General features: G+C 42.5%; 1 protein-coding gene across 1 annotated transcript in view; it reads right to left on the bottom strand.

Annotated features, from left to right (window-relative positions):
* Positions 1-26,611, bottom strand: part of USH2A (usherin) — a 683,333-nt gene that overhangs the window by 149,168 nt on the left and 507,554 nt on the right. The window contains exons 50-52 of the mRNA XM_084773188.1: positions 17,279-17,500; positions 6,276-6,499; positions 2,324-2,528 (exon numbers count right to left, since the gene is read on the bottom strand). Of these exons, the coding sequence (XP_084629314.1) occupies positions 2,324-2,528; positions 6,276-6,499; positions 17,279-17,500 (651 nt within the window). The remainder of the gene's footprint in view (positions 1-2,323; positions 2,529-6,275; positions 6,500-17,278; positions 17,501-26,611) is intronic.

Genomic DNA, 26,611 nt, shown 5'->3' on the forward strand with positions numbered 1-26,611 from the left:
CAAAATGGCAGCACAGAGAATAATAAAAGTTCTTTACCAACTAACGCCACATCTGACAGAGGGCTACTATCCAAAATATATAAAGAACTCTCTCTCTCTCTCTCTCTCTCTCTCTCTCTCTCTCTCTCTCTCTCTCTCTCTCTCTCTCTCTCACACACACACACACACACACACACACACACACAGAGAAGAGAGAGAGAGAGAGAGAGAGAGAGAGAGAGAGAGAGAGAGAGAGAGAGAGAGAGAAAGGGATGGGTCTAGGCAGCCAATGGCTGCAAGGACAGAGACTGGCCTTCTGACAGGTTATCTAGTCTGTGGCGAGGAGCCCTAACTGGATAAAATGAACAGTAAATGGACTTGCCAGTATGTACTTAAGAATTTTCAATAACAAGTAAAGTTTGTGGGTATAGCAGGAAGAAAATAAGTTCAAAGTCAGATCAGGCTACGCAGCAAGTCCAAAGCCAGCCTTGGCAATGTAGTGAAACTCTTTTTCAAAACAAATAAACTAGAAGTGGGCCAGGAAAGTAGCCTGTGGGAGAGTGCTCGTTAAGACTAGGCAAGTTGCTGGGTTCTGCCCTAGTCCAAATAGGAAAGTTTGTTTCTTGTGTTCAACTGCTAGCACTTTCTGGCAGGCGAAGCAATCTGGAGTGGAGGTTTTAAAAGCCCGTATAAAGCCCCGTCAGTAGTAGCACATCTATTCACTTCAGAAAAGGCTCCTGCAGGGATGCTTTGAGAGCCCTTCAAAATCTTGACTCGATTGCAGGTGGCAGATAAAAGCAGGGCAGTCACTGGGATGGAAACCCAGTCATTGAAGAATCAGGATATTCAGCTGACAGCTGGAGACGGGAATGCTGGGAAAACTGCTCTGTCGTGAAGCCTCTCATAATGATACTTTACTTATTTCATTTATTAAGTATTTTTTTTTTGTTTATGAGCACTGTTCTAAATTCCAACCTATTATTTATAGGGACCTTTCAAGCTATTGGGGGGGAGGGGAATGGGATGAGTGTCCAAAGAAAGTGTGCTGTAGGGTGTGGTTTGATGCCGCAGAGACAAGAGGGGCTCATGGCTGACCCGGGAAGCCTGGACCTCGTGCTTGAGCAGGATGATGGAGGGCTGCAGAGGGGGCCGCAACACTTGAGGCAGGTGCCAAGTGCCCCGAAGGAGGCTCCTTGCCCACATGGAAGCTTCTAGATCTCATCCTTCTGAAGGCCTCGTGTGCGGATTGTCTGCTTCCCACAGCAAGCTCCTCTTGCAGATCTGACCCTCAGTTCCCTTGCTTCCTACGATCACACTAGATCGCAGTGTGGCCTTGGGAGGATGCAGGCAGTGTTGAGCTACCTACCACCGCACTGGGAGTACGCGCTGATCTGTACATGCCCTTCCTCTGTGGACATTCCTGTCCCACCTGCCGTCCCACCTGTAAGTCTCTTTTGCTGAGATTTGACATGCTTAATGCCCGTGGTTAAGTAAGCCACGGAGAAGGCTCATGCTGAATATAGCACTCTTGTATTTATTTAAGCAGAGTGGGAATGAGTTGTGTAACTTAAACAGACTCTCCGGCTCTGTGTGTATCACTCAAGTCTTTTTGCTCACAACCAAGCAATTCTGTAAGGCCTTTGGTAAACACTCACACAGTAAAAGTGTAGTAAAGAGCAGAGCAGCTTAGAAACCATCTAACTCGGCAAAGCTTCTCATCCAATTGAGCCAGTGTTGAGTGCTAAGTACTCCTACTTCAGACTAATCCAGATGGGCAGCGGGGTACTTAGAAGTCAGTGTCTCAGTGGCTGTGATGGCTATTGTGGTGCTGCTGCTGCTGGGCCGCCCCATCTCTGGAGTGTCCCCTTTCCTGGAATGATGCTCTTAGGTTGCATGGGAAGCCTGGCAGGCTTCCCCATGCTTCCTGCCTCCAAGCAGAGTAGCGGCCACCCACTGCTCTCACTGGAAGTTGCTTTATAGCTTTGAGAACAAAAATGGTCACTCAGTGGAATAGACCAGAAAGGCACGCATAGCTTATTTATTTCTTATTCATTCTGTTTCGATTTAACTTAAAATAGTACATATCCTTGCTGAGTGACTTAACATTTTAAATAACCGACTTTGGATGCATCTGGATTACGTCACTGATTGCTGTTCAACAAGTGGGCCTGAAAGTATGATAGAATTGATTGACATTGATTGACATGAAGGGGGCTGTCCAAGAGAAATGGAGTCTGCAGCAGCAGCAGCAGCAGCAGCAGCAGCAGCAGCAGCAGCAACAGCAGCAGCAGCAGCAGTCCCTCACTAGGCCTACGGCATGGGCAGAGGGCGCAGCGTCCCTTACCTGTGAAGGACCGTGTGTTTGCATCTCCGGAATAAACTATTTCCTCTGCCGTAGAGCACAGTCCTTCCTCTGATGCCTTCCCCATGGGACTGAGAGGCCCTCTCGTCACAGTGCAGATATGCGTGGTGGCATTGAAGTCGCACTGGCCACAGTGTGCTGTGGCTTCCATGGACGCTGGGCAGAGAGTTGCGCATACTCTGGTTTCCTGTTGGGAGAAAGGACAAGAGGGCTGCTTGTGAACTTCCTTGAGCCATGTAGCATGCATTTTTGTATGAATTACATATTTTACTCTTCTGATAAACAAACATCTTAAAATGCATCGAAGAAAATGGTTTGTATACCAGGAAGCGCAGAGACTTTCAGAGACCATAGGTTTGGAGTATGATTTAAGTTTCGTGTCTTTTGACCTCTGGGAATGTGGGTGTCATGTGCCCTCAAACCTGCATGAGTGTGTGGCATGGAAACTAAATTCACCAGGAAGGTTTGGTCTGTGAGTCAAATGACCAACTCTCAAAATGTCCCACGCTCAGAGCACACCTGGCAAAAGGAACTGTGTTTTTGTTGTTAGTGTGAACTCTGTTGCTTTCTTCCTTTCTTTCTTTTTGGTTTTTTGAGATAGGGTTTCTCTGTGAAGACTTGGCTGTCCTAGACTCACTTTGTAGACCAGGCTGGCCTCGAACTCACAGCGATCCGCCTGCCTCTGCCTCCCGAGTGCTGTTTTCATATGGTACACTTCTGTGCTGTAAGAAAAATTGACACTGGGGCCAGCAAGATGCCAAGCTGGAGATCCAAATCCAGTCCCTGGGGGAGAGAACCAACTCTACAAACGTGTCCTCTGGCTTCTACACATTTCCTCAGACTCTCCCGGGCACAAAGCGTCTCTGACCGCAAGACACAAATACTTAAATGTAACAAAATTTCAAAAGACAAGTTAAGCCCTCAGCTACATAGTTAGAAAAGTTAGACCCTCAATTACATAGTTAGAAAAGCTAAGTATTGCATATTTTCATTATAATTAGTTATACTTATTAATCTTTTCCCAGAGGGATATCTAGATTCCTTATACTTACTGGTGAGTGTTCTAGTCTGAGGAAATTAAGTACTTGATCATTTTAAATCATAGGAACTATAGAGAAGGTAATAGTCACATAAGACACAGACCCACATGCATCCCTGTACATAAGTAATAAATGGGTTTTAAATGGTTTTCATATTAAAATTTGATCATTTCTCATCTTTCTTTCATGAAAGGTTAAATTTTTCTCCCCATTTTCATCAAAATAACATTTCTTCAGAAAATCATTGGTGGGAATTCCATTAAAAAGGGGTAAAGTGAACGCATGTTTATCTTTCTGTCTATTTAAAGTCTATCCAAATGACAGTAAAAGAATAGATTGTATGTAAAAAAATAATGAAAAGTCTAAGGATATAGGCAGGGAAGCAATGGGAAGCAGCTTCCTGTAACAGGCTGGAACAGGTTGGAACAGGCTGGAACAGGAGCTATGTTGCTGGAGCCGCTTTTTACTTCCCCCTGAGGACACTATGTCCAAGCCCTGTGTATCAGCAGAGGCCCTCTAGTTTGCTTATATGTGTAAAATATATAATATATATATATATATATATATATATATATATATAATATATATATATACACACTAGAGGACTCAGACAAAGGCAGTGGGACTTGCATAAGGGACCCAAGGACAACCCAGCCCAAAGTCTTCGCTTTCCCTTCCCGCTGTGATCCTGGGGCCATCTGTGAAGTGCCAGGAGGTAAGACCACTTCCTAAGATGCTTCGTGGAAAGGAGCTGCCTGGCTAACACTGGGTGTGACATGAAATTCTATAGACAAACAAAACAACCCAAACAACCAAAAAAAAAAAAAAACTATGGAAAGGATAGATCTAAACCATTTTTTACCACACTCTCACCCACAAAAATTTAAAAACAGGAAGAAACTGGTAGTTTTTTGAAGTTATACATATACTAGGTTGTTTGGTGATCACTCTCTAATGTACACATGGAAGTCAAGCATGCGCACATATATACACACGTACCCGTTACACCTCAATAAAGCTGAAAATCATATTCTTTGCAGTCATCACTTACATGAACTTTGGTTTTTATTTTAGCAGATTCTATTCAAGCAACACAGCTCTAAAATATGTGGTTGGCTCAGTAGTTAGGCAGGATTGGTAAATGAGGTGGGGGACAGAGACAGAGAGAGAGAGAGAGACAGACACAGAGACAGAGAGACACGAGAGAGAGAGAGAGAGAGAGAGAGAGAGAGAGAGAGAGAGAGAGAGAGAGAGACAGACAGACAGACAGACAGACAGACAGAGACAGAGACAGACAGAGACAGAGACAGAGACAGAGACAGAAGATTGTATAGGTAGAGGTATCTGGTATGGCACAAGAATACAGGAACTGGTGGCCCTGGGCGGCTCCAAGGATGGGTCCTAAGACAGGATGTCAGCAGTGTGTGCTGTTACTGGCTGCAGCTGGCAGTGCATGCTGGAGTGAGGCAGCTGAAGAGGAGCTAGTGAAACTGAGGGGAGCAGAGAGGGCACACTGGAAGGACAAAGTCAGGACCCAGACTTAAAATAGTGAAAGGGGAAAGTAAATCTGCAAGGCACACAGCAGGAGCGCACCTGTGCGTTCTTGCTGTGTCTATACAACTGGTAGCTAGGCCAACACACTCCCAGCCTGTGTGGAGTCCTGGGGTACTTAGAATTCTTCATCATGTGATTCCCCAACAAGCAGGCTCCCTGTCAGGTGACTGCCCTGCCATGCTTCCCATTGACAGTGAGCCTGCACACAGCCTCTGATGAAAGAAGCAATCATAACACAGTAAAGATGAAGGGGCTTAGGACAAGCACGAGGACACCAAGAGGAGTCAAAGCTGTACTAAAGAAGCAAACAATACTGTTCAAAACCAGAGCAAACTGACAAATGCAACCATGCCAGTCCCATCAGAATAATAAAGATAGGCACCCCCCCAAATCCCAAAGGCCCTTAAGACAGAATGGATCTAAATTTTTTTAATAGAGAAGTCGAAAGATAAATCTAAGACAATACGTTGTTGAGGTAATAAAGGAAGAGTTAAGCAGTGGATAAGGAACAGCCAGAAGAAAAATACTAAAAGATAGATTAAAGATCAGGACCAACTAAGATAGAAGAAACAGTAAATTATCATATGAATGAAACATCTTCACTCCCCAGAAGGAAGGCGGTGAACTCCAGGCTGAAGGGGGGTGCTTGCCCCCACACCATGTAAGACTGGAGATGCAGCTCCTTGATAGAGAGAATGCTTGTCTGCATGCACAAGGCTGTGAGGTCAGTCTCCAGTGCTATGGACACAACCAGACTTCCTGTGAAATGCAGCGAGTCCATGTGGAGGCTTGTTTTCATGAAGTAGGATAAGGAGAACATGTCTTAAGTGAGGAAACGGATGGCGGCTGGCTGGCCCTCAGCTCACTGGCTCTGCCCATCCCGCGGAAGCGCTGCCGACCCCAGAGTGAATGTTCAACTCTCAGTCATTTCCTCCAGACACACCCAGAAGGTGAGCCCAGGGAATTCTAAATCACACCAGGTTGACAACTGAGATGAATCACTGCAGTCGGCAGCCCCAGCACCCAGGGTTGTGAAGGATGCTCTGCAGGGGTCAGGGAAGATGGTGCTTGGTCTGGGAGCACACACTTCCAGTCCTCCACTCATCTGAAGTGTTGAGTAAAGCTTCTTCGGGAACAGCTAATCATTAGGGATTCCTTTAGAATCCATGGCACTAGCATCAATCATGACAAACTCATTCTGTATTAATATGGATAGAATGCAAAAAATGAATAATGCACACACGCGTTTTTATATTCCTATTTTAGAAAAATAGTTATGAACAATGTGTTTCCCTTTCCATCGCCAAAGCGGCACCTCCAAGAGCCTTTCTATCAATTACCTCCATCGCCGTTCCAGTTGAAATCTCATCAGAACAAACATATTTCAAAGGGTTATATCCAACTCCATTACAGCATCGCTGGCTCTCTGGAATAAGTTCAGTGTCGCAGCATTTTACTGGCTCTGGGCCATTCTTTTTAACATGTGCTTTAGACTCTCCACTGGAAGCTGAGCAGCATATGGTATCTGACATATTCACATAATCCTGCCCACAACACAGCATTCCTGCAACAATAAAATGTTATATATGAATATCAAATAAAAAAAAAAGGAAGAGAACTGAGGCAGCCATAAAGCTCAGCATAAAAATGTCAGACTTGGGCAGTTTCAGTGAAGAAGGCACAGTAGAGGTAGCATTTCCCCACCAAGGTGATTTAGATGTGTGATGAGGGTCCTTCTTACCAAGAGCGCCAGGCACTCGTTAGGAAAAGAACACACAAGAGGAACGGTTCAGAAATTATTCAGCTGGGCCAGCCTGCCCGTGCTCCATTTAAAAAAAGATGGGGTTTCTGTCAACACTGCCTGCCCCTTTTGTGATAAGATCATGTTGCACAAGTAGGTTAGCTAGACTAAAAGGTTCTAGAAAGAAAGCTCTAGAGATTCCCAAGGAGAGTGGGAATGTAGTGATATTTCTATGAGCAATCCTTGGTAAGAGCTGCGCAAGCCCCTGCCTATCTGTGTCTTGTGCTGTCACCTCCTGAGATATCTGAAACGGCCATAGCCTTCCACTCTCCCAGAATTACTGTGTTTGTACAACCAGGCCAAGGATAGAGGTGGCTCAGTTGGTAGAGCACTTGCCTATGTTTGGTCTCTAGTATATACCTCAGAAACAGGATGTGGGTATACTGTGATGCCAACATTAGGGAGGAGGAGGCAGAGAGATCAAAAGTACTGTTACCTTCAGTGCAATGGTAAGTGTAAGACCGTCTTGGGGTTCTCGGGTACACACATGAGACCATATCTAAGAGGCTGACAACAGCAACTAGTCAACGTCTTCATCAGCTGTATGTCTAATAACTTACATCATGGGCAGGGGGAGGGTAACACTGTGACCACAATTAAGAGGTCATGGAATGCTCATCCCTAAATGGAAGATGTACCACACGTCGTCCTTTCAAAGCTCAGCAACCATTGTGCAATGAGGGTAGAAAGAGTATAAGAGGCTGGGGGTGGCTACAGGAAACACTGTCTTCTCAACACAGCTGGCAGTGAATCACAGTGCTTATTGGTTATGACATCACAACCATCACTGCACATTCAGGCAGGAAGTTGCTCTACTGGCTGAGGAGTTAATGGAAACTGTTAGTTGATGGGGGCAGTGGGGTCAGGTCTGTTCTAAGAGTGTAATTCCTGGTAAGATGCTCAGTCTCCAGGAGAAGGCCATTCATCCAAGAATATATTTAGGAAGGACAAATTGGCCTTGATGGGTTTGAAAAGATAAAAACAAAACAAAACAAAACAAACAAACAAACAAAACAAAAACAAAAACAAAACAACAAAAACCCTACAAAACTGGGTGGGTAGGGGAGATCTGGAAGAATTTGGGGGGTACGAGGGGTGAATATAATCAGAATCTGCTGTGCAAAATTATCAACAAACTAATTAAAACACAGTACATATCACATTACACATATCACACACCACAGCATACACATCACACATACCTCACACCACAGCACACATACCATACCACAAACACACACAAATATGCACACATACACACCTACACACACATACACCACTCCACACACCACACATTCCTCACCACATAGAACATGGGCACACACACATGCATGTACATATATGCACACATATGCATGCATGTACAATATACACATGTATGTAAGCATACACACAAACACGCAGCCACACACATATACACCTACACATATATCCACATCACACCTCCCCAAAACACATACTACACCATACCATAGCACATCACACACACACACACAAACACACACACACACACACACACACACACACACACACACACACACCAGACAACCTCGTGGAGCACAGTTGTGGTCACTGGAAAATAGCAGCACTGCAGCCAGCAATGGTTGTCCCTAGTCCCCTGTAGCTCTGCTCCTGCAGATGGCATTGGTTGTAAGGCCGGTTTCCCCAGCTGTCCAGGGAGGCTCACTGCTTCTCACGTCAGAAGGCAGACATACATACCTGAAGGACCAGCAGACTTTTCTCCCACTGACCAATTACCTACCATTTATCACAGCAGAAGAAACCTCGCATCAATTTAGACATAAAGGCACTAGCTAAATAAACATTACTCTGGAGTCGGATTACGCCAGAAATGAAGGTGTCGGGATGGCATGTCACCATGCTGTCTTATTAGAACCGGCATCTGCCCGTTCAGCGTGCAAGCTGATGAATGATTCATTTTAATTAGAATTCTGTTTGTTTATTATTAGTCCTGACTGATATCTCAAAGAACTTCAAATTCCAAGTGTTCTGGGGTCCTGAATTGTTTAATCTGGTCCTGTACAAACACCCACATCAGGACCAGAACTCTTAATAACAGACCAAAGAGTTTTCAAAGCTTTTTTTTTTTTTAATCATTCAGTAGGCTTTAGTACGGTGGTGGATCTCTTATAGAAAGACGCCTTTTAGTCAGGGCTCTGAAGAACCGCCATACTGCTGTTTATGCCTCAAAAAAATTTAAATATTTAAAAATTGCATATATGACTGATAATAGGTTCTGGTCATTACAGAGTTTTGATGTATCATGCTAACCTAAGTGTGACAACTCTTCAAAGAAATTGAAAGTAAACTATGGTATTAATAATTTTATTAACCTTCCCAGGGCATGTTTTCTATAATAAATATGCATAGCAGGATTCTCATTGTGGAACGAGTCTTAATTATGTGGGTAAAGACCAATATAGTCATGCAAATTGCCTTCTTATATATATGTGTGAACCACAGGCTTAAGTTTTATATTATTTGGATATTATTTTTCTTCTGCCTTTGGATCAGATATTTAAATACAACCTTGGATTCTTGACTGTCATTTTTTTTTCTCTAGTAGCTATTCGTGTTTCCATTTTAAAGAGCAATAGAGATCTGAAAACTGGCCTTCTAGGGGAAGAACGCACTCTTCCCCTCCACCCTCAAATTACTGCATGGTTTCACCATGCTTTAAGTATGAAATCAAAATGCAGACAGTGACCTAATTCGAAACTCCTAATCAGTCATCTCATCGCTCTGAGGGACTTTTGACAGGTCAACTAAAATTTTGATAATGAACTGTTTTTATATGACAGGAGGGGGAAAAAAAAGATGCTTTCTTTGACAAAGGGCTTCAACTTGGCTTTTCTGAATTTTCAGGCAAGATTTCCCCCACATAACAAGAAGTGACTCTCTTTCTAGTTTCCTTGGTAAACCATTACTTCTTTAATTATTATCAACCTTGTTCCAGTGTGATAAATTGCTAATTATTTAATACTCTAATCAGCGTTCATTCTTTGCACAGATAAACCATGACAGTGCCATTAATTTAAATAGTAATTTCACTTAATGGCCAGAACGGCACACCAGATTTTTATGCAGCATTTTCTGAAGACTGCATCCATCACTGTGATATTCTGACATAAAGATGTCTGACGTGCACTAACTCACTTAGGGAGAGCAGATGTTGCAGAGCGGGGCCTGGTAGTAATACCCATGGTGCATCACTTCAGCATGAATGAGCTGCAAATCCAGAGACAGACCAGCTTCTGAAAGGCATGGCAACAGCCTTTGACCCCTGCCTAATTTATCACACACAGCACTTGACTTTTGAACTTTGACACACAGAAGTCACAATTTTAAACGTGCCCAAAGAAAAACAAAATAGGCCATGCATTATTGATGGCTTGGTCCATTCTTCCAAAGGCCCTTCATTACATCTGCATGAATGTGGAGAGGGTCTTTGAATGAGACACAGATATTACCAAGAAACACATGAGTAAACACTTGTATCTCAAGTCCACTAGTGTGCACAGTCTTTGGCATCACGTAGACACTCGATGGGTCACTTCTATTCTATTGTAGATGATGGAGAAGAGAACCAGACGCTTGCAATCATATTACAAGTACGTCACCAGCATTTATTTAATGTCCGGGACTAATGAGGAAATATTTATTAACAAATATGTCTAGTGATTTGTAAATTGTTTAAGTCTATAAAATGTGCTTCATTTCCCCAAATACAACTAAGAAATATATACTATACATGTGAGATAAAAATAGTAATGTAGTGAAAATCAGTCCTGACAAAGAAATGCGTATTTAACTCTGGGCTTTACTAGGGACCATAATATTCTAGGACAAGGCATTCTTTAGTTCAGGCATAGATGAGGGAAGAAACAGGTTATAATTAGTATCCTCAAAACAAACTTAGAAAATTAGGGACAGTGTACAAAAAAAAAAAAAAAAAAATCTTGCTGTGATCACCAGTAGATGGCGATATGGCCACCACCACAAAACTGAGGAGGACAGCCCCCCCCCCCCCCCGACCCCCTGAACTGCTGCCATATATTTTAGAACATGTATATACTATATTTTTAAAAAGACTCTCATGGTTGTCTGGAGACGTTTTGGGAGAAATCTTTTTCGGTTATCTCTTGTACCATGGATCTCTGTAACTACACACCCCTACCCTACCTTTTCTACAAAACTTGAAAATTCTAACTTAAAAGAAAATATTCATTTTTTTCTGGTGGTTTTCATTAATTTTCCTCAGGGCAGAGTCTAGGGCATATAAACCCAGAATCCTGCTATGAAATAATTTCAGGAGCATTTCCTAGCAAAGACTGCATGGACCTCATATATAATACATAGAAGGAAACATAACCTTCTTGTTCTCGGCTCACAGAAAACCTCTGTTCTCTCCTAATGATAGAGAGGGTTTTAATTTTGTCTTTTAATGTGAAGGGCTACATCAAGTCCAAGCCAAGATTAACAGCTGACGTGATAAAACCATATACGCAAAACACTAAGGAGAAAATGTGTAATAAAGAGATTTAAAATATATCCGGAGAAAACGGTTAAGAATACATATCCGCGGGAATGACTTTCGTCCCAGGATACCTGTATAACTATCCCACACATCTCATCCGCCCAGAGAGAGTACTAAAAAACATAAACGCTACCCCAGCACTTCTGCTCCGACAGCATCTGTTAATTCACTCCATTTATAAAATACATATTGACAAAGACAACTGAACTGGGACCAGGGAGATTTGATTTGGTGTGAGAAAGTCAATTCAATGTGATTTTGTTAAAGGGCTCCTGCAGGCAAATAAAAGAGTTTAAGTAATAAAGTACATAAAGAGATGTTTTACGAGCCAGGCTCACAATGCCAGGCGGTGAGAGAGGCCAGGCTTTGGAACCGTGTTGGAAGATCCCAGCCTTGTCCAGAGGGTATAGAGAGTGGCTGGTCTGAGAGCAGACGTGAGCAACCCGTGAGACCGGAAGGAGAGACGGTAGAGGAGGAGAGAGAGGGCTCAGAACCTTCCTGTCTTCCATGTGTCTGAAGGTCAAAGTAATAAAGAGATTTTTCTCCTTTATTTTACAAGCACTGAGCTTCTGCCTCCTCCACCGTGACTGACTACCAGAGTTAGCCATACAGGAAGTGCTACAGAACCCTGTCGGTCTTGCTGCATAGGAGTTGAGGAATATCACAGTTTAAGAAAGGCCTCACTGGGTGCTGGTGAGAGAACTCAGCAGTCAAGAGAGGACTCAGCGGTTAAGGTACTGCTCTTGCAGAGGACTCAAGCTCAGTTCTTAGCACCCAAGTCAGGAGGTTCGCAACTACCCTGGACCCCAGCTAGGGAATCTGATGCCCTCTTATGGTCTCCGTAGGCACTTGCAAGCAGGTGCACACCCCCATACACCCCCATGCATATGTATGTATGTATGTATATATATATATATATACACTTAAATAAGAAAAATTTCTTTAGAAAAATAAATATTTGACTAGTAGGTTATTATCATCATCATATTGCAGTAAAAGATGGTGGTTTTGAATCTTGGCCTCTGGGTGGACTTCAAGGGTGTAAAGACAGCAGGCAGTTTGCATGTGTGCTTGTGTGTGTGCGTGTGTGTGTGTGTGTTCATGTATGCACAAATATATGTGAGTGTCATTTTGATGCACTTTAATTGAAAATGAGAGTTTATAACTTGGAAAGAATTCTCTAGAAGGTTAAGAATCTGTCCTGGAGGGCAGCCACCTTTACCCTGTTTTTCCTTCTGGCAATAGGGCTCCAACATCTCTTTCCTTCTTCACATTTTCTGCCACTGGACTGGCTCAGGCTGGCTCTCTCCATTTCCTTGTGTAGATGACACATCACTCATAAGCCAGGGCATGTGCTCTTATATGGTCATCACTTTCCCAGTAGGTCAAGCTGCTTTGTGTGAGACCTCACTCAGGGTGCAGGATTCTAACACAGGGGTACAAGCCAGACTTAGCCTTCTGTATCCACTCAATGCAGTGATGACTTAGTTTTGAAAATGTGCGTGCATTAGACTGCTGGGTGAGTGGGTGGGCGGGGCATTAGAGAGGAGAATGACCAAGGCCTTTTGTATGCATGGATGAGAGAGGCACAGTGAAACTTGTTAGTTTTTACAATTAAGGCACACTAGCAAAAACTGAAAACGGGATGACCAGGAGGAGAGCCTTTCACAGCCTAACAGACTTTGCTCCTGGATGAACCAGAAATAATACAGATTTGGGGGAAAATGAAATCCTAATAACTTTTTTACACTTAAAAGAATGATTTTCTTGAATATAGACTCAATACAGTTTTGTTTGTTGAACGAAAGGGTGTGGCAGTAGACTAATGAAGAAAAGCAAAGCCTAGCCACCCAGTTAGCACAGCACTCTTGTCATCCCAGCACTTAGAAGGCTGAGGCAGGAGGATCAGGATTCAGGGTCATAATGGGCTACAGGATGAGATCCCGTGCTGACCAAACCAAACCAAACCAAAGCCAAACTCCAAGCAAGACAAACTTTGCTTGTGTGTGTTAAAGCAGTGTGTGCCTCGTATCCTGAAAACAAATCCATTGAAAAAGGTACAGTAAACTCATCATATATAAAGATACATTTCTGAGGCACAGATATATTTTCCAAAACCAAATCCTTGACAAGAACGCCAATTCTCTTACAAGTTTTCGTAAGCCAGTTCAAGGTCTAGTGTCAGAGACGGCAACTAAATTCTCCCACCAGCTTCTCTCTGTCGCCATATAGTGCCTGGGAAGTGCCACTAGACACACAAGAGAACACAAGAGTGGGGCTTCTTAGGGGACACAGTGGATGAAGGAAGCGTGGTGCCCTGACTTTGGTGCCCTACATGGTGTATGTAAGAAGAGAACTGACTCCCCCAAACTGTCCTCTGAACCCCACACCTGAGCTATGCACACATTCCTGTGCTCCTCCACACATGGATAAATAAACAAATAAATGTAACCAAGCTTGAATGCATAGATCGACTTAGTGTTATTATGAAAAACAGTTTTGCTCTCATGGGCAACCCACAGGGCTTCACTTAGTCCCACAGAAAGCTGGTAAGGATGGAGTATGCACGGATGCTGCAATTTAGGGAGATACAGAAGGTAAGAGTTCGTAGACTACTGAATGAGGAATGATGAAGGAAAGACTGAAAGAAAAGACATGAATAAACATGGGGAAAGTGAAAGAAATGGTTGGCAGAAAAGATGCCTTAGCTGGTAAAGTGTTTGCCTTCTAAGGACAAGATCCGAGTTTGAAGCCAGGCGTGGTGGAGCATGCCTGTAATCCCAGCACTCAGGGAGGCAGAGGCAGGTGGATCTCTGAGTTTGAGGCCAGCCTGGTCTACAAAGTGAGTTCAGAACAGCAACAACTACACAGAAACCTTGTCTTGAAAACCTAAGAAAAGATTCGGTTTGATCTGTAGAGGCCAGGTGAAAAAGCTGGGCATGGGAACGACCACAGGCTTGTAGTCTGAAATCAAAACAGGAGCCACGATGTTCTACATTGATATTAACTCTCCACACCTTAACAAGAATCGGGTTTCCGTCTCCTTAGCCTAACGTATCCTGCAAATCCCATTTTTCGACCTGTGAACTTGTGACCCCCACAGTGTGTACCCCTTTGCCTTGCTAAATAAACCCTCAACACCTGTGATGCCTCACCCTCCACAGGAAGTATTCCTGGGTTAGCTACCCCACAGGCAGCCCTGACTCCCTCACTCTTCTATTCAGGGGCTAACAGCCAATTATCTCCACAGATGTTTTCTATCAGCCCTAACCATTCTCGATAAAAGGGACCCCCAAAAGCCAGCGAGGGGCTGTTCTCTGACACCCTGACTTAGGCGGAGGCAGTAGTGTGGCCAGTCTCTTGTGCCCTTCTAAACACAGGTTCTCCTAATCAGACAGCTGTCGAAATGCTCCCCTCACCTCCACACCCTCCCCTCTCCCCCCTCACTTCCTCACCCTCCCCCGTCACCCCCTCACCCCCTCACTCCCTCATAGTCCCAGCACTGAAGAAGAAAGGACAGGCAGACCCCTGGGGCTATCTAGCCATCAATCTAGCCTATACAGAAAGTTCCAGGCCAGTAAGAGCCCTTGTTTCAGGGATAAAGTGGACTGCATCTAAAGAACAGGATCACGATTGTCTTCTGGCCTCAACATATATGTATTTGTGCAAATCCATCCCTGCACATGGGGACACATGCACGTGCATACACATGCAGAACATGAAAACATGCGTTTAATGAAAACTTTTTTCTGAGATCAAGTGGAACACTGAAATGAATTTTAGATCATTCCCAAAGTCCTAACACTGTATCGGGACTCGAATCAATGTCCACATAATATGATAATCTTGCTGACTTGCAGATGGTCTGGTGACATTAAAGAGAACACGACTCAAGTGGAAAGAATTATAGTTTAGACCAATGGTTCCCAACCTTCCTAATGCTGCAACCCTTTAGTTCTGTTCCTTGTGTTGTGCTGACCTCCAGTCTTAAAATTATTTTCGTTGCTACTTCATAACTGTAATTTTTGCTGCTGTTATGAATTGTAATGTGATAGGCAGAATATCTGATATGTGACCCCTCTAAAAGAGTTGTTTGACCCCCAAAGGGGCGGTGACCCACAGATTGAGAACTGCTGGTTTAAACACTACCCACTGAATACAGTTAATGCAGCCAGCTCCACAGACAGGAAGACTAGTCGCCATAGAGAGCTCTCAGAGAAGAAAATCTGAAATACTCCACAATCCCAAGGAGATCCTTGGCAGAAAGTTCCCAAATCTGACAGTAATCCTACCTCTTTATGAAGCATCATAATAATGCATTGGGGTACTTAAAATCAAGTTTCTAAACTCCAGCTGATTTAAAAAGGAAATTATGATCAACCATGTGAGAGGGGGGAAAAGTGAGCTGCAATAAAAATCCACTAAAGTGCCAGGGTCATCTGGACGGGCAACCGATGGTGTATACAAATCAGAGTGAAGGATGCCAGAAATTATGGGCTACAGATATTTAAACATGATGCTGGATACAGAAGAGATGACTCTGTGGGTGAGCCTTCCACGAGCACAAGGAATTGCGCTCAAATCCTCGAAGCCCAGGTAAAAAAAGTGTAGCGTGGCTGCATACACACCTGTGACCCCACACTGTGGAGAGTCAGGACTGGAGAGCTGCTGGGGTTGGCTGCCAGCACAGCTCCAAGTCCAGTGAGAGCTCCTGTCTGAAGGTCAGAGCGAGTGACAGAGCAGGAAACAGATGTCCTCACCAGACCTCTGCATAAATACACAGGGGTGCATACAACACACACCCTCACACACACGTGTACACACATGCTCACATACACACATGTGCACACACACCACATTATATTATATAAGTGGGATTTCCTGAACTTTTTAATACTTATAATGTGTTTTCTTATTGCAAATAAATGTTCATTGTATATTCTGCTTCTTTCCTCCATCCCTTCAAACTATAAGCTCCATCCACCTAAGCTCCGTACTGGGCACCTATAGAATTTCCGGTAGGCCTCTTATGCTCACATTTCAATTTCCACATTAATTTTATTATTGCTGCTGTTATGCCATGGTGCTAAGAATCAACCTAAGGGCCTCCCATATACTAGTAAGTGCTTTTCCACCGAATATAGACCTGGGCACCTTTCCTGAGCTACAAAAAATAGATATAAAAATATCACCTACTTGTGGGTAGTTGTAAAGATTAATTTTGGCAGTAATATAGATAATTGCAGACACTCCCACTTGGTAAGAAGGACTCATCCAATGGTAATGCTTGCTGTTAATGTTAGTATTAGTAAACAATAATTTAATATTAGTATTATGATACATAATATTCTTAACATAAAACTAGGAGAATAAAAAGTAAAAGATTAATATCTCAATCTCACTGTGATTATTTTGTCTACTATTAGTACTAGAGGCAGGTGAATCGCTGTGAGTTCAAGGCCAGCCTGGTCTACAAAGCGAGTACAGGACAGTCAAGGATACACAGAGAAACCTTGTCCCAAGAAACCAAAAAAAAAAAAAGTACCCTTCTGATTTAGAAAAATACATTTATATGGGAGTTTGGATTTATTTGGGGGGGGGACATTCATAAGGAAAGGTTTTTAAAGATGTCCTCAAAAAATTATGTGCTTGCCCATGGACACCAGAAGAGGGCGTCTGATCCCAGATGCTAGAGTTAAAGGTGGTTGTGGACCTCACAGCGTGGGTGCTAAGAACCAAATTTAGGCTCCTAACAACTGAACCATTTCTTCAGCCCCAAAGAAATAAATTTGATGTATCTTTATGAAGTAGACTAGATACACTTAAAAAAGGATTTTTTAAAACGGTTATATAGTATATTCCTCATTATTTCATTAGAGGTAATTAATATAGATTTTAATTGTTTGTTATATTTCTAGGGCAAATCCCTCCTGCTCCTTGCCCGACGGCTCTCCACATCCCACAGGATGGACAAGGGGCCTTACCTGGGAGGTAACTGTACACCACGCCCTCTTCTCCTCCACCGCAGCACTGGAGATCCTGGCTCACCATCTCTCCCCCGCAACACTGCTGCCCATAGCCATTGCGGAGGCTCCCCGCGCAGCACACCTGGCTCCCGGAAGTGGTGTAAGGCATTCTGCCACAGCAAGCATCACCCAAGCCGATGGAAACCCGGTTGTGCTGCTCATCTGGACAGCATATCTCTCCTGTCAGATGAGGATGGTAACCGTTACCGCGTGAGTTAAACTGTGCCATGACTCATAGCCAAGTTTTAGTGCAATCACTTCTGCAAAGCAGATGACTGTCTGGATTCTCGATTGGGGTTGCAAAATTGCCAGACAGCCCCCAAATCTTTGCATTAAAGATAGATAATAGGTGCGTTTACTCACATCCATGTATGTGGTCCCTTTCCTGTTAGTCCCTTTTCGTACCCTATCAGGCACGTCCGACTAACATGATTTTGTTCTAGGACACGTTCATAGCTATCCTTAGCTATGCAGCCCTAAGTCACAGGTTAGAGACACTTTCCAGGATAGATTGGCTTCTTCTTTTATGTCATATTTATATACATAGGATTTTAAATATCTATATAAAATTGATGAGCCACAAAGGAGAAAAAAATATATGGTATTTATTTTCCTGAGATGGATTTGTTTCATAAAATTATTTCCACTTTCTCCCATTTTCCTTCAGACAACATGATTTTGACTTTTTTTTATGACTGAAAAAAATTCCATCGTGTATGTACCACATTTTCCTCACTCACTCTTCTGGTGCTGGGAACCCAGGTTGGTCCATGACTCAGCTCCTGTGAACAGCGCTGCAGTGAACACTGACATGCAAGCGTCTCTGTGGTATGCTTTCTTGAAGTCTTCTGGGTAAATACCCAGGAGTGATATAGTTGGATCATATGGAAGACCTGCTTTCAGCTGTCGGAGGAGCCTCCACATTGACTTCCATCATGACTCTTTTGTTTTATATTTGCACCAGCAGTACAGAATGGTTCCTCTTTGTCCATGTCCTCACCAGCGCTTGTTGCTATTTGTTCTCTGAAGTGATAGACTCTCAATGTGGTTTTAACTTACATTTCTCTGGTGCCTTGTGAGGCTGATATTTACTTTTTTCATATTTATTAAAAAATGTATAGTCTGATTTTATTGGGAATCACCTGCTCACTTCACTGACTCATTTATCACGCTCTTTGTGATGAACTTTCCCATTTTGCTGTATGTTTTTACTCCACTTTTTTTTGTTTGTTTGTTTGTTTTTGGTTCTGTAGAAATTCGTTTATCTCTTAAAATTTCACTTGTCACTTATCACTCTTTTCTAAGTGACTAGAGAGCTGTTCAGAAGTCCTAGATGATGCCAATGTCTTGAATTGTTTTCTCTACTGAGAAAATTATTTCTTAATAAGGATACATTTACTTAACCAAACAGAATGCTTAAATTGAGAAGATAATGAAGTGAGTGGACATAAAATATTATATTTAGCTAAGCACATTCATAATTTGCAGGGTTATGAGAGATAATAAATTTCCCTAGAGCTCTTATATGCACAATGTCAGCATGTGAGATTCTGAGAATAAGGTTAATATTTAAAAAAAAACCTTAAATACAAGAATAAATTAGTCCTTGGCTTGGTGTCTCAAGAACAAAAAATTAGAAGATTCTAGGTATTAAGTGTCTTAGTTTAGGTTTTATTGCTGTGAAGAGACACCATGACCATAGCAACTCTCATAAAGGAAAACATTTCATTGGGACTGGACCTAGCACTCAAACACATGAGCTTACTGGGCCCATCCTATTCAAACTACCACCTTCCATTCTCTGGGCCCTATAAACTTGTAGCCATATCATAATGTAGATATGCATGCAGTCCAACTTTAAAAGTCCCCATAGTCTATAACAGTCTCACATTTGTTTAAAAGTCCAAAGTTTAAAAATCTCTTCTGAGATTCATACAATCTCCTAACCGTAATCCCTTATAAAATCAATGATACAGGAATTATATTACCATTCCAAAAGGGAGGAAATGGAGCATAGTGAGGAAATGCTGGAGCAAAGTAAGACCAAAAGCCAGCAGGACAAACTCCTACCCAGACTTAGCATCTCCAACTGAGGTTGAAGATCTTCAGATCTCCAGCTCCTCTTGGCTTTGTTGACTGCAGCACACTTCCTTCCCCGCGGCACACTTCCTTCCCCGCGGCACACTTCCTTCCCCGCGGCACACTTCCTTCCCCGCGGCACACTTCCTTCCCCGCGGCACACTTCCTTCTGTTGGCCTGGTTCTGCTCCCTCTTAGCAGCTCTCCTCAGCAGGTGCTCCATGAGCCTGGCATCTCCAGCATCTTGTGGTCTCCAAGGCAATCCAGGCCCTCACTTCACAGCTCCACACAATGGCTTCTCTGGGCCTCCATGCCGGGACACCCCTGACACATGCCGTATCAGCTTTTCTCAGCCACGGAGGAAGATTCTACAAACCCCTTTCATCTAGACTTGACGAACCACGTGGCCAAAACTGTCAAGTTTTGCTGCTTGCTGGGGCTGTAGCATGGCCACCTTGTTCAATTACATCTTCGCCAGCGTTCTAGGTTCAATAGTTTCCTTCATTGTCTAAGCTCGGCTATCCTGAAACTCAATCTGTAGACCAGGCTGTCTTTGAACTCTGAAACCTACCCACCTTTCCTTTCCCCGTGCTGGAATTAAAAGCCTGCGCCACCATACCCTGATCCTCGCCTTTAATTCCTAATTCCTTTTTACAAGTTAAAGTCTTAGCTGGGTGGGAGCGTGCCTTTTATTCCATTTAACCTTAGGCTTTTCTTTAATATTTTTATCTCCTTAAACACAAGATTGAGTTCCATTCTACTTCCTGGTTCTCCTTTTCTCTTCAAACTGTACAAATGTATTTTTACTTGCTCAGCTTGTTCCTTTTCATTGTAAATATGCATAACCATGTCCACTAATGACCAAACAACACATTCAATATTAGGCTGTCTTCCAAAGCTGTTAATATATAACTTTTCAGCTTGGCCCCAGGCAGACTTTTTAGACAAGGGCAGAGGGTAGCCACATTCTTTGCCAATATATCACAAAAACGGTCTCTAGGCCACATACTAGTATTCTTTCCCTCTAAGATCCCTTGAGCCAGAACCTCACAGTACAAATCACACTCACCACTGTCTTCCATGTGCTTACTAGGATGGCCCATTGAGCCCAGCTTAAAGCTTTTCTAATCCAAAGTCGCAAAGTTCACATTTCTCCAAATAAAAGCATGGTCAGGCCTATCACAGCAGTACCCCACTCCTGGTACCAACTTCTGTTTTAGTTTGGGTTTTATTGCTATGAAGAGACACTATGATCATACCAATTCTTGCAAAGGAAAAGATTTAGTTGGGGCTGGCTTATGGTTTCAGAAGTTGAGTCCATTGTCATCATAGAGGGAAAGATAGCAGCATATAGGCAGCTATGGTGCTGGAGTAGTAGCTGAGAGGTCTACATCTGGGTCTGCAGGCAGCAAGGGGAAAAAAACCCCTCCATGCCACTAGGCCTGATTTGAACTTCTGAGACCTCAAAGTCCACCCCCCTAGTGATGCACTTCCTCCAACAAAGCTACACTCATTCCCACAAGGCCACGCCTCCCAATACTGCCACTCCCTGTAGTTCTAGCACTCAAACACTTGAGTCTATAGAAACCTATCGCATTCAGACCACCACATCAAGTTTGTTGTAGCTGGCTTGATGCTGTTGTTTAATTTGGGGGTAGCTTCCTCCCATATGTAGGGGCCTTAAAGATAGAATTTATAAAACTGCATCTGCTGAGGGTATCTCAGCAATGGCTGGCAGCATTTGGGGGATGTAGATAATATTATTCGGCCCCCCTTTACTTTTCATGACAGAAATTGGTTGGCTCCCTTTTCGCTCCACGAATCTTGACTTCCTCCCTCTTGTTCATCTTTCCTCTCAACAGCTCCTTCCCGCTTCCTGTATTGCCCCTTCTTAGGCACTTCTCTGTCCCTAGACCAGAGTACAGTGGCCATGCCAAGTAGTTGGATGACTTGGAAGCATGGCCCAGAGGTTGTATACTGTAAGTAATAAGTCACCAAGCCTTAATTCGGAAAGACCCAATTTCAGTGAGAACTGAGGGAGCTCAGCGTCTTAGATGCCCTTGTTCTCCACTAATTGGCTTATTTCCCCATGAGACCTGCAGCGTAGTTACAGTAACAGATGAACTGATAGAAAACCATGGGACACAGTTTCTGCCTGTGTTTAGGGACACAAAGAGTAGGAAAAGAAGACAAGAATTCACAGCTATCCACCAGGACTTTCCTGTCCAAATTCATCACTTAAAAGGCTATGCTACTGGATGACAGTAGCAACCTGCCATGAATTCACACTTACCAAGACTGAATTATAAAATAGAGAAAACCTGAAGAGACTCTGTAATTCAAAAGAAGAGTACACAATTTACCAAGAATCTTTCCATAAAAATAGCTGTGGTCATACATATGACATCCTTGGCGAATTCTAGTTATTCTTAGTAAAAAAAAAATAATACCAATGCCTTCTTCCAGGAAAGTTGAAGAATGGGAAATAAGTTCTAAATTATCTGTGAGTTCTACAATACCCTAATAATAAAACCAGACTAAGACACTTAAAATAAAAATGGGCTATAGATGCCAATCCATTAGGAATACTGACTTTGAAAAAAAACTCAGAAAACTATTATGCAACTACATTTAAAGTTATAGTTAAAGAATAACACTTGATGACCAAGGAGGGTTTATTTGGAGAATGGAAAATCAGTAAACAAGGCAACATGGCTCAGTGAATGGAAGTGCTTGCTGCAGAGCAAGTTTGACAGCCTGAGTTCAATATCCAGATTCCACAGTGGAAGAAGAGAAATCTATTCCTTATAAATTGCCCTGTAACTTCAAAAAAAGCACACACACACACACACACACACACACACACACACACAGCAGTTTAAGAAGAGTAAACTCATTTTAAAATTATGTGTATATTTGTGTGGGGTGCTTGCATGTTAGCACAGGTGCCTATAGAGATCAGAAGATGATCTCCCCAAATCTGGGGTTACAGATCATTGTGGGCCACTGCCATAGGCACTGGGAACAGAGCTCATGTCCTCTGTAAGAGCAATATGCACTCTTAAACACTGAACCGCATCAATGAACATTTTCACAAAGTTAGCAAATCAAAATTAATCAATGTACTACAACATTTCCCTAACAACAGAATAGGTGGAAGGTGGGGCCATGTTGTTAGCTGATGTAGAAAAGGCACAGAAGAAAAGTTTGTCTTTCATTGCCCTCAACAAAACAAGAAAAAAAAATATATATACACACATACTGCCTCAGCATTACTAGGGCGAATAGGAAGAACCTCTGACTAACAGCCCACTCTACACTGACAGACCGACAGGCCTTCTAAGATCATAAGGAGGCAAAGATGCTCGCCTCAACTTCTATTCATTGTAGCACTGGATGGTAGGCAGAGCAATTATACAGACACAGAAATAACAGACACCCAAAAGGAAAGGGAAGAGGTAAAACCATGTGTGTTCTCAGACAACATGACCTTAGAGAGAGAAGAAAAATCACATTTGTTAAAGAAAAGTAAACACCAGAACTACTCAGTGAGTTCATCAATGTTTCACTATATCAAACATGCACAAATAATCCACTAGGCTTCTACACTGTAAGAATAAACAAATCTGAAAAGATAGTATTTAGCACAGCATCGAAAGGATAAAATACTTGAGAACGAGATCAGCCAAGGACACCTACAAAATGATGCTGCAAGAAGTTCGAGAAGAAACAGCTGAATGTCATGGGTTGGAAACCACTGTTAAGATGTCCCTGCTAGCCCAGGACATCTCCAGAGCCAAAAGGTCTGTCAAAATTCTGATGCTTCTTTCAGAAATGGGAAAGCCATTCTGAAATTCACACAAACGACAAGGAATCTCAGGTAGCTAAATGATCTTGCTAAGAACAAAGTTAGAAGTCTCCCGCTTTGATTTCAAACTCTAGTGCAAGACAATTGTAGCAAAACAGTGTGGTATTGGTACAAAGAATGGTGCCCAGCTGAAATAAAACAGCACAGCAACCAATGAACAATGTGATCAAACAGTCTTTAAGAAAGGTGTTAAGACCTTTCAATGGGGGAAATATTTTTATTTGAACAATTAGCATTAAGAAAAATAAATATTTGCAGGTTTATTACTTTATCATATGCCACAAAAATGAGCTCAAAATGTATTGAAGATCACAAAGTAACACTAAAACTTAAAATTTTTAGTAGGAAATACCAATGGATAGCTTAATGACATACAATATGAAATTTATAGCAATTAAAACAGATGAGTTTGTATCTATCAAGATTTCAGACTTTTGAATTCCACCAGAGAACTCTTACAGCTGATAAACACCTTCAGCAAATTGGCTGGATACAAAATTAACTCAAAACAGTCAGTAGCCTTCTTATATACAAATGACAAACATGCAGAGGAAAAAAATTAGGAAAACTACACCCTTCACAATAGTCACAAACAATATAAAATATCTAGGAGTAACTCTAACCAAACAAGTGAAGGACTTGTTTGAAAAAAAAAACTTTAAATCTTTGAAGAAAGAGATTGAACATGACATCAGAAGATGGAGGGATCTCCCTTGTTTGTGGGTTGGTAGAATTAACATAGTAAAAATGGCCAGCTTTCCAAAAGCAATTTACAGATTCAATGCAATCCCTATCAAAATACCTATACAATTTTTAAAAGACATTGAAAGATCAACTCTCAACTTCATATGGAAAAACAAAAAACTCAGAATAGCTAAAACAATCCTGTACAATAAAAGATCTTCTGGAGGAATCTCCATACCTGATCTCAAGCTGTACTATAGAGCAACAGTAATCAAAACAGCATGGTACTGACATAGCAATAGGCTGGTTGATCGATGGAATCGAATCAAAGACCCAGAAATGAATCCACACATATGGTCACATGATTTTTGACAAAAAAGCCAAATCTATTCAATGGAAAAAGGATATCATCTTCAACAAATGGTGCTGGTCTAACTGGATGTCTACATGTAGAAAAATGCAATTGGACCCATATTTGTCACCATGCACAAAACTCAAGTCTAAGTGGATTAAAGACCTCAACATAAAACCAGAGACACTAAATCGGTTAGAAGAAAAAGTGGGGAAGAGCCTGGAACACATTGGCACAGGAGACAACTTCTTGAACAGAAGCAACAGCCCAGGCCTTAAGGACAACAATTAATAAATGGGACCTCATGAGGCTGACAAGCTTCTGTAAGGCAGAAGACACTGTTAACAGAACAAAGTGACAGCCTACAGACTGGGAAAGATCTTCACCAACCCTACATCTAACAAAGGTCTAATATCCAAAATATATAAACAACTCAAGAAATTATACACCACCAAACCAAATAACCCAATTGAGAAATGGGGTTCGAAGTTTACTGCCTATATTCTCCTTGGCTGGTGCCTTAGTTTGAGGACGACCCCAGGACCCACATCTGCCTGTCATAAAGTTCTTCTTGAAGGTTTCCAGGACCCTGTGGGTCCTACTATTTCCCCATTCTTCCATGCTACTCTCGCCTAAAGTCTCAATAGGATGTCCTCTCCTCTGACCCACTTTCTTGGTAAGTAAAGTTTTTCATGGTACGTATCCCTTGGACTAGTGTTTTGATATAAGTGAGTATATACTGTTTGTCTCTTTTTGCTTCTGGGTGAACTCACTCATTAAGATAATTTCTAGGTCAATCCATTTGTCCACAAATTTTGGGAATTCCTTGTTTGTAATAGCTGAGTAGTATTCATAGTGTAAATGTACCACAGTTTCTTAGTCCATTCTTCTACTGAGGGACATTTAGGCTGTTTCCATGTACTGGTTATTATGTATAAAGCAGCTATGAACATGGTTGAGCATATGTTCCTGTTGTGTGGTAGCCGACGAACATGATATTCTCCACCGTTGAGTGGAGAGTGAGATCTGACTCTCACACGAACTCTGGTGCCCCTTTTCTGACCAAGTCCCCTGGATGAGGAGGCCTGGCGGCACTCAGAGGAAGGATAGCAAGTTACCAAGAAGAGACTCGATATTCTAAGAGCATATATAAGGGGAGGAGGTCTCCCTCAATCACAGACATAGGGGAGGGGAGAAAGGGGGAAGTGGGAGGGAGGGAATAATGGGAGGAAACAGGGGAAGGGCTAACAACTGAGATGTAATATGAATAAATTAATAAAAAATGTAAAAAAAAAAAAGAGAAATGGGGCTCAGAACTAAACAGAGAATTCTCAACAGAGGAATATTGAATGGCTGAGAAACACCTAAAGAAATGCTCAACGTCCTTAGTCATCAGAGAAATGAGAATCAAAACAACTCTGAGATTCCATCTTATATCCATCAGAATGGCTAAGATCAAAAACTCAAGTGACACCACATGCTGGCAAGGATGTGGAGAGGACCACTCCTTTATTGCTGGTGGGAATGTAAACTTGTGAAACCACTTTGGAAATCTATCTGGCAATTTCTCAGAAAACTGGGAATAGGGCTTCCTCAAGACCCAGCTATATCATTCCTTGGAATATGTCCAGAAAATGCTCCACCACACAACAGGGACATATGCTCAACCATGTTCATGGCAGCCTTAGTCATAATAGCCAGAACCTGGAAACAGGCTAAATGCCCCTCAGTTGAAGAATGGATGAAGAAACTGTGCTACATTTACACTATGGAATACTACTCAGCTATTAAAATCAAGGAAATCCTGAAATTTGTGGACAAATGGATGGGACTAGAAATGATCATAATGAGTGAGTTAGCCTAGAAACAGAAAGACTCACATGGTATATACTCACTTATAATTGGGCTATAGCCCAAAAGACACGTCCCACGGAAGTCTCCACTTACTAGGAGATTGGGATAGATGTGAGGACATCCTACTGAGACTCTAGGTAAGTGAAATATAGGAGATGGGGAAATAGAAGGACCCAGAAGGTCCTAGAAACCTACAAGAACATCATGATAGGTGGATTGGGGCCCAAGGGGTTCTTCTAAAATTATTGCACTAACCAAGGACAATACAATAGCAAACATTGAACCCCTACTCTGATCTACCCAATGGACAGGACATTCACCACAGTTATGTGGAGAGTGGGGACTGATTTTGACATGAGCTCTGGTGCTCCATATTTGACCATATCCCCTGGGGAGGCCTGGTGGCACTCAAAGAAAGAATAAGCAATAGCCTACGACCATATAGTGGGGGAGAG

Source organism: Acomys minous (genome assembly GCF_964271855.1).
Source record: "Acomys minous genome assembly, chromosome: 1".
NCBI classification, from domain to species: Eukaryota; Metazoa; Chordata; class Mammalia; order Rodentia; family Muridae; genus Acomys; species Acomys minous.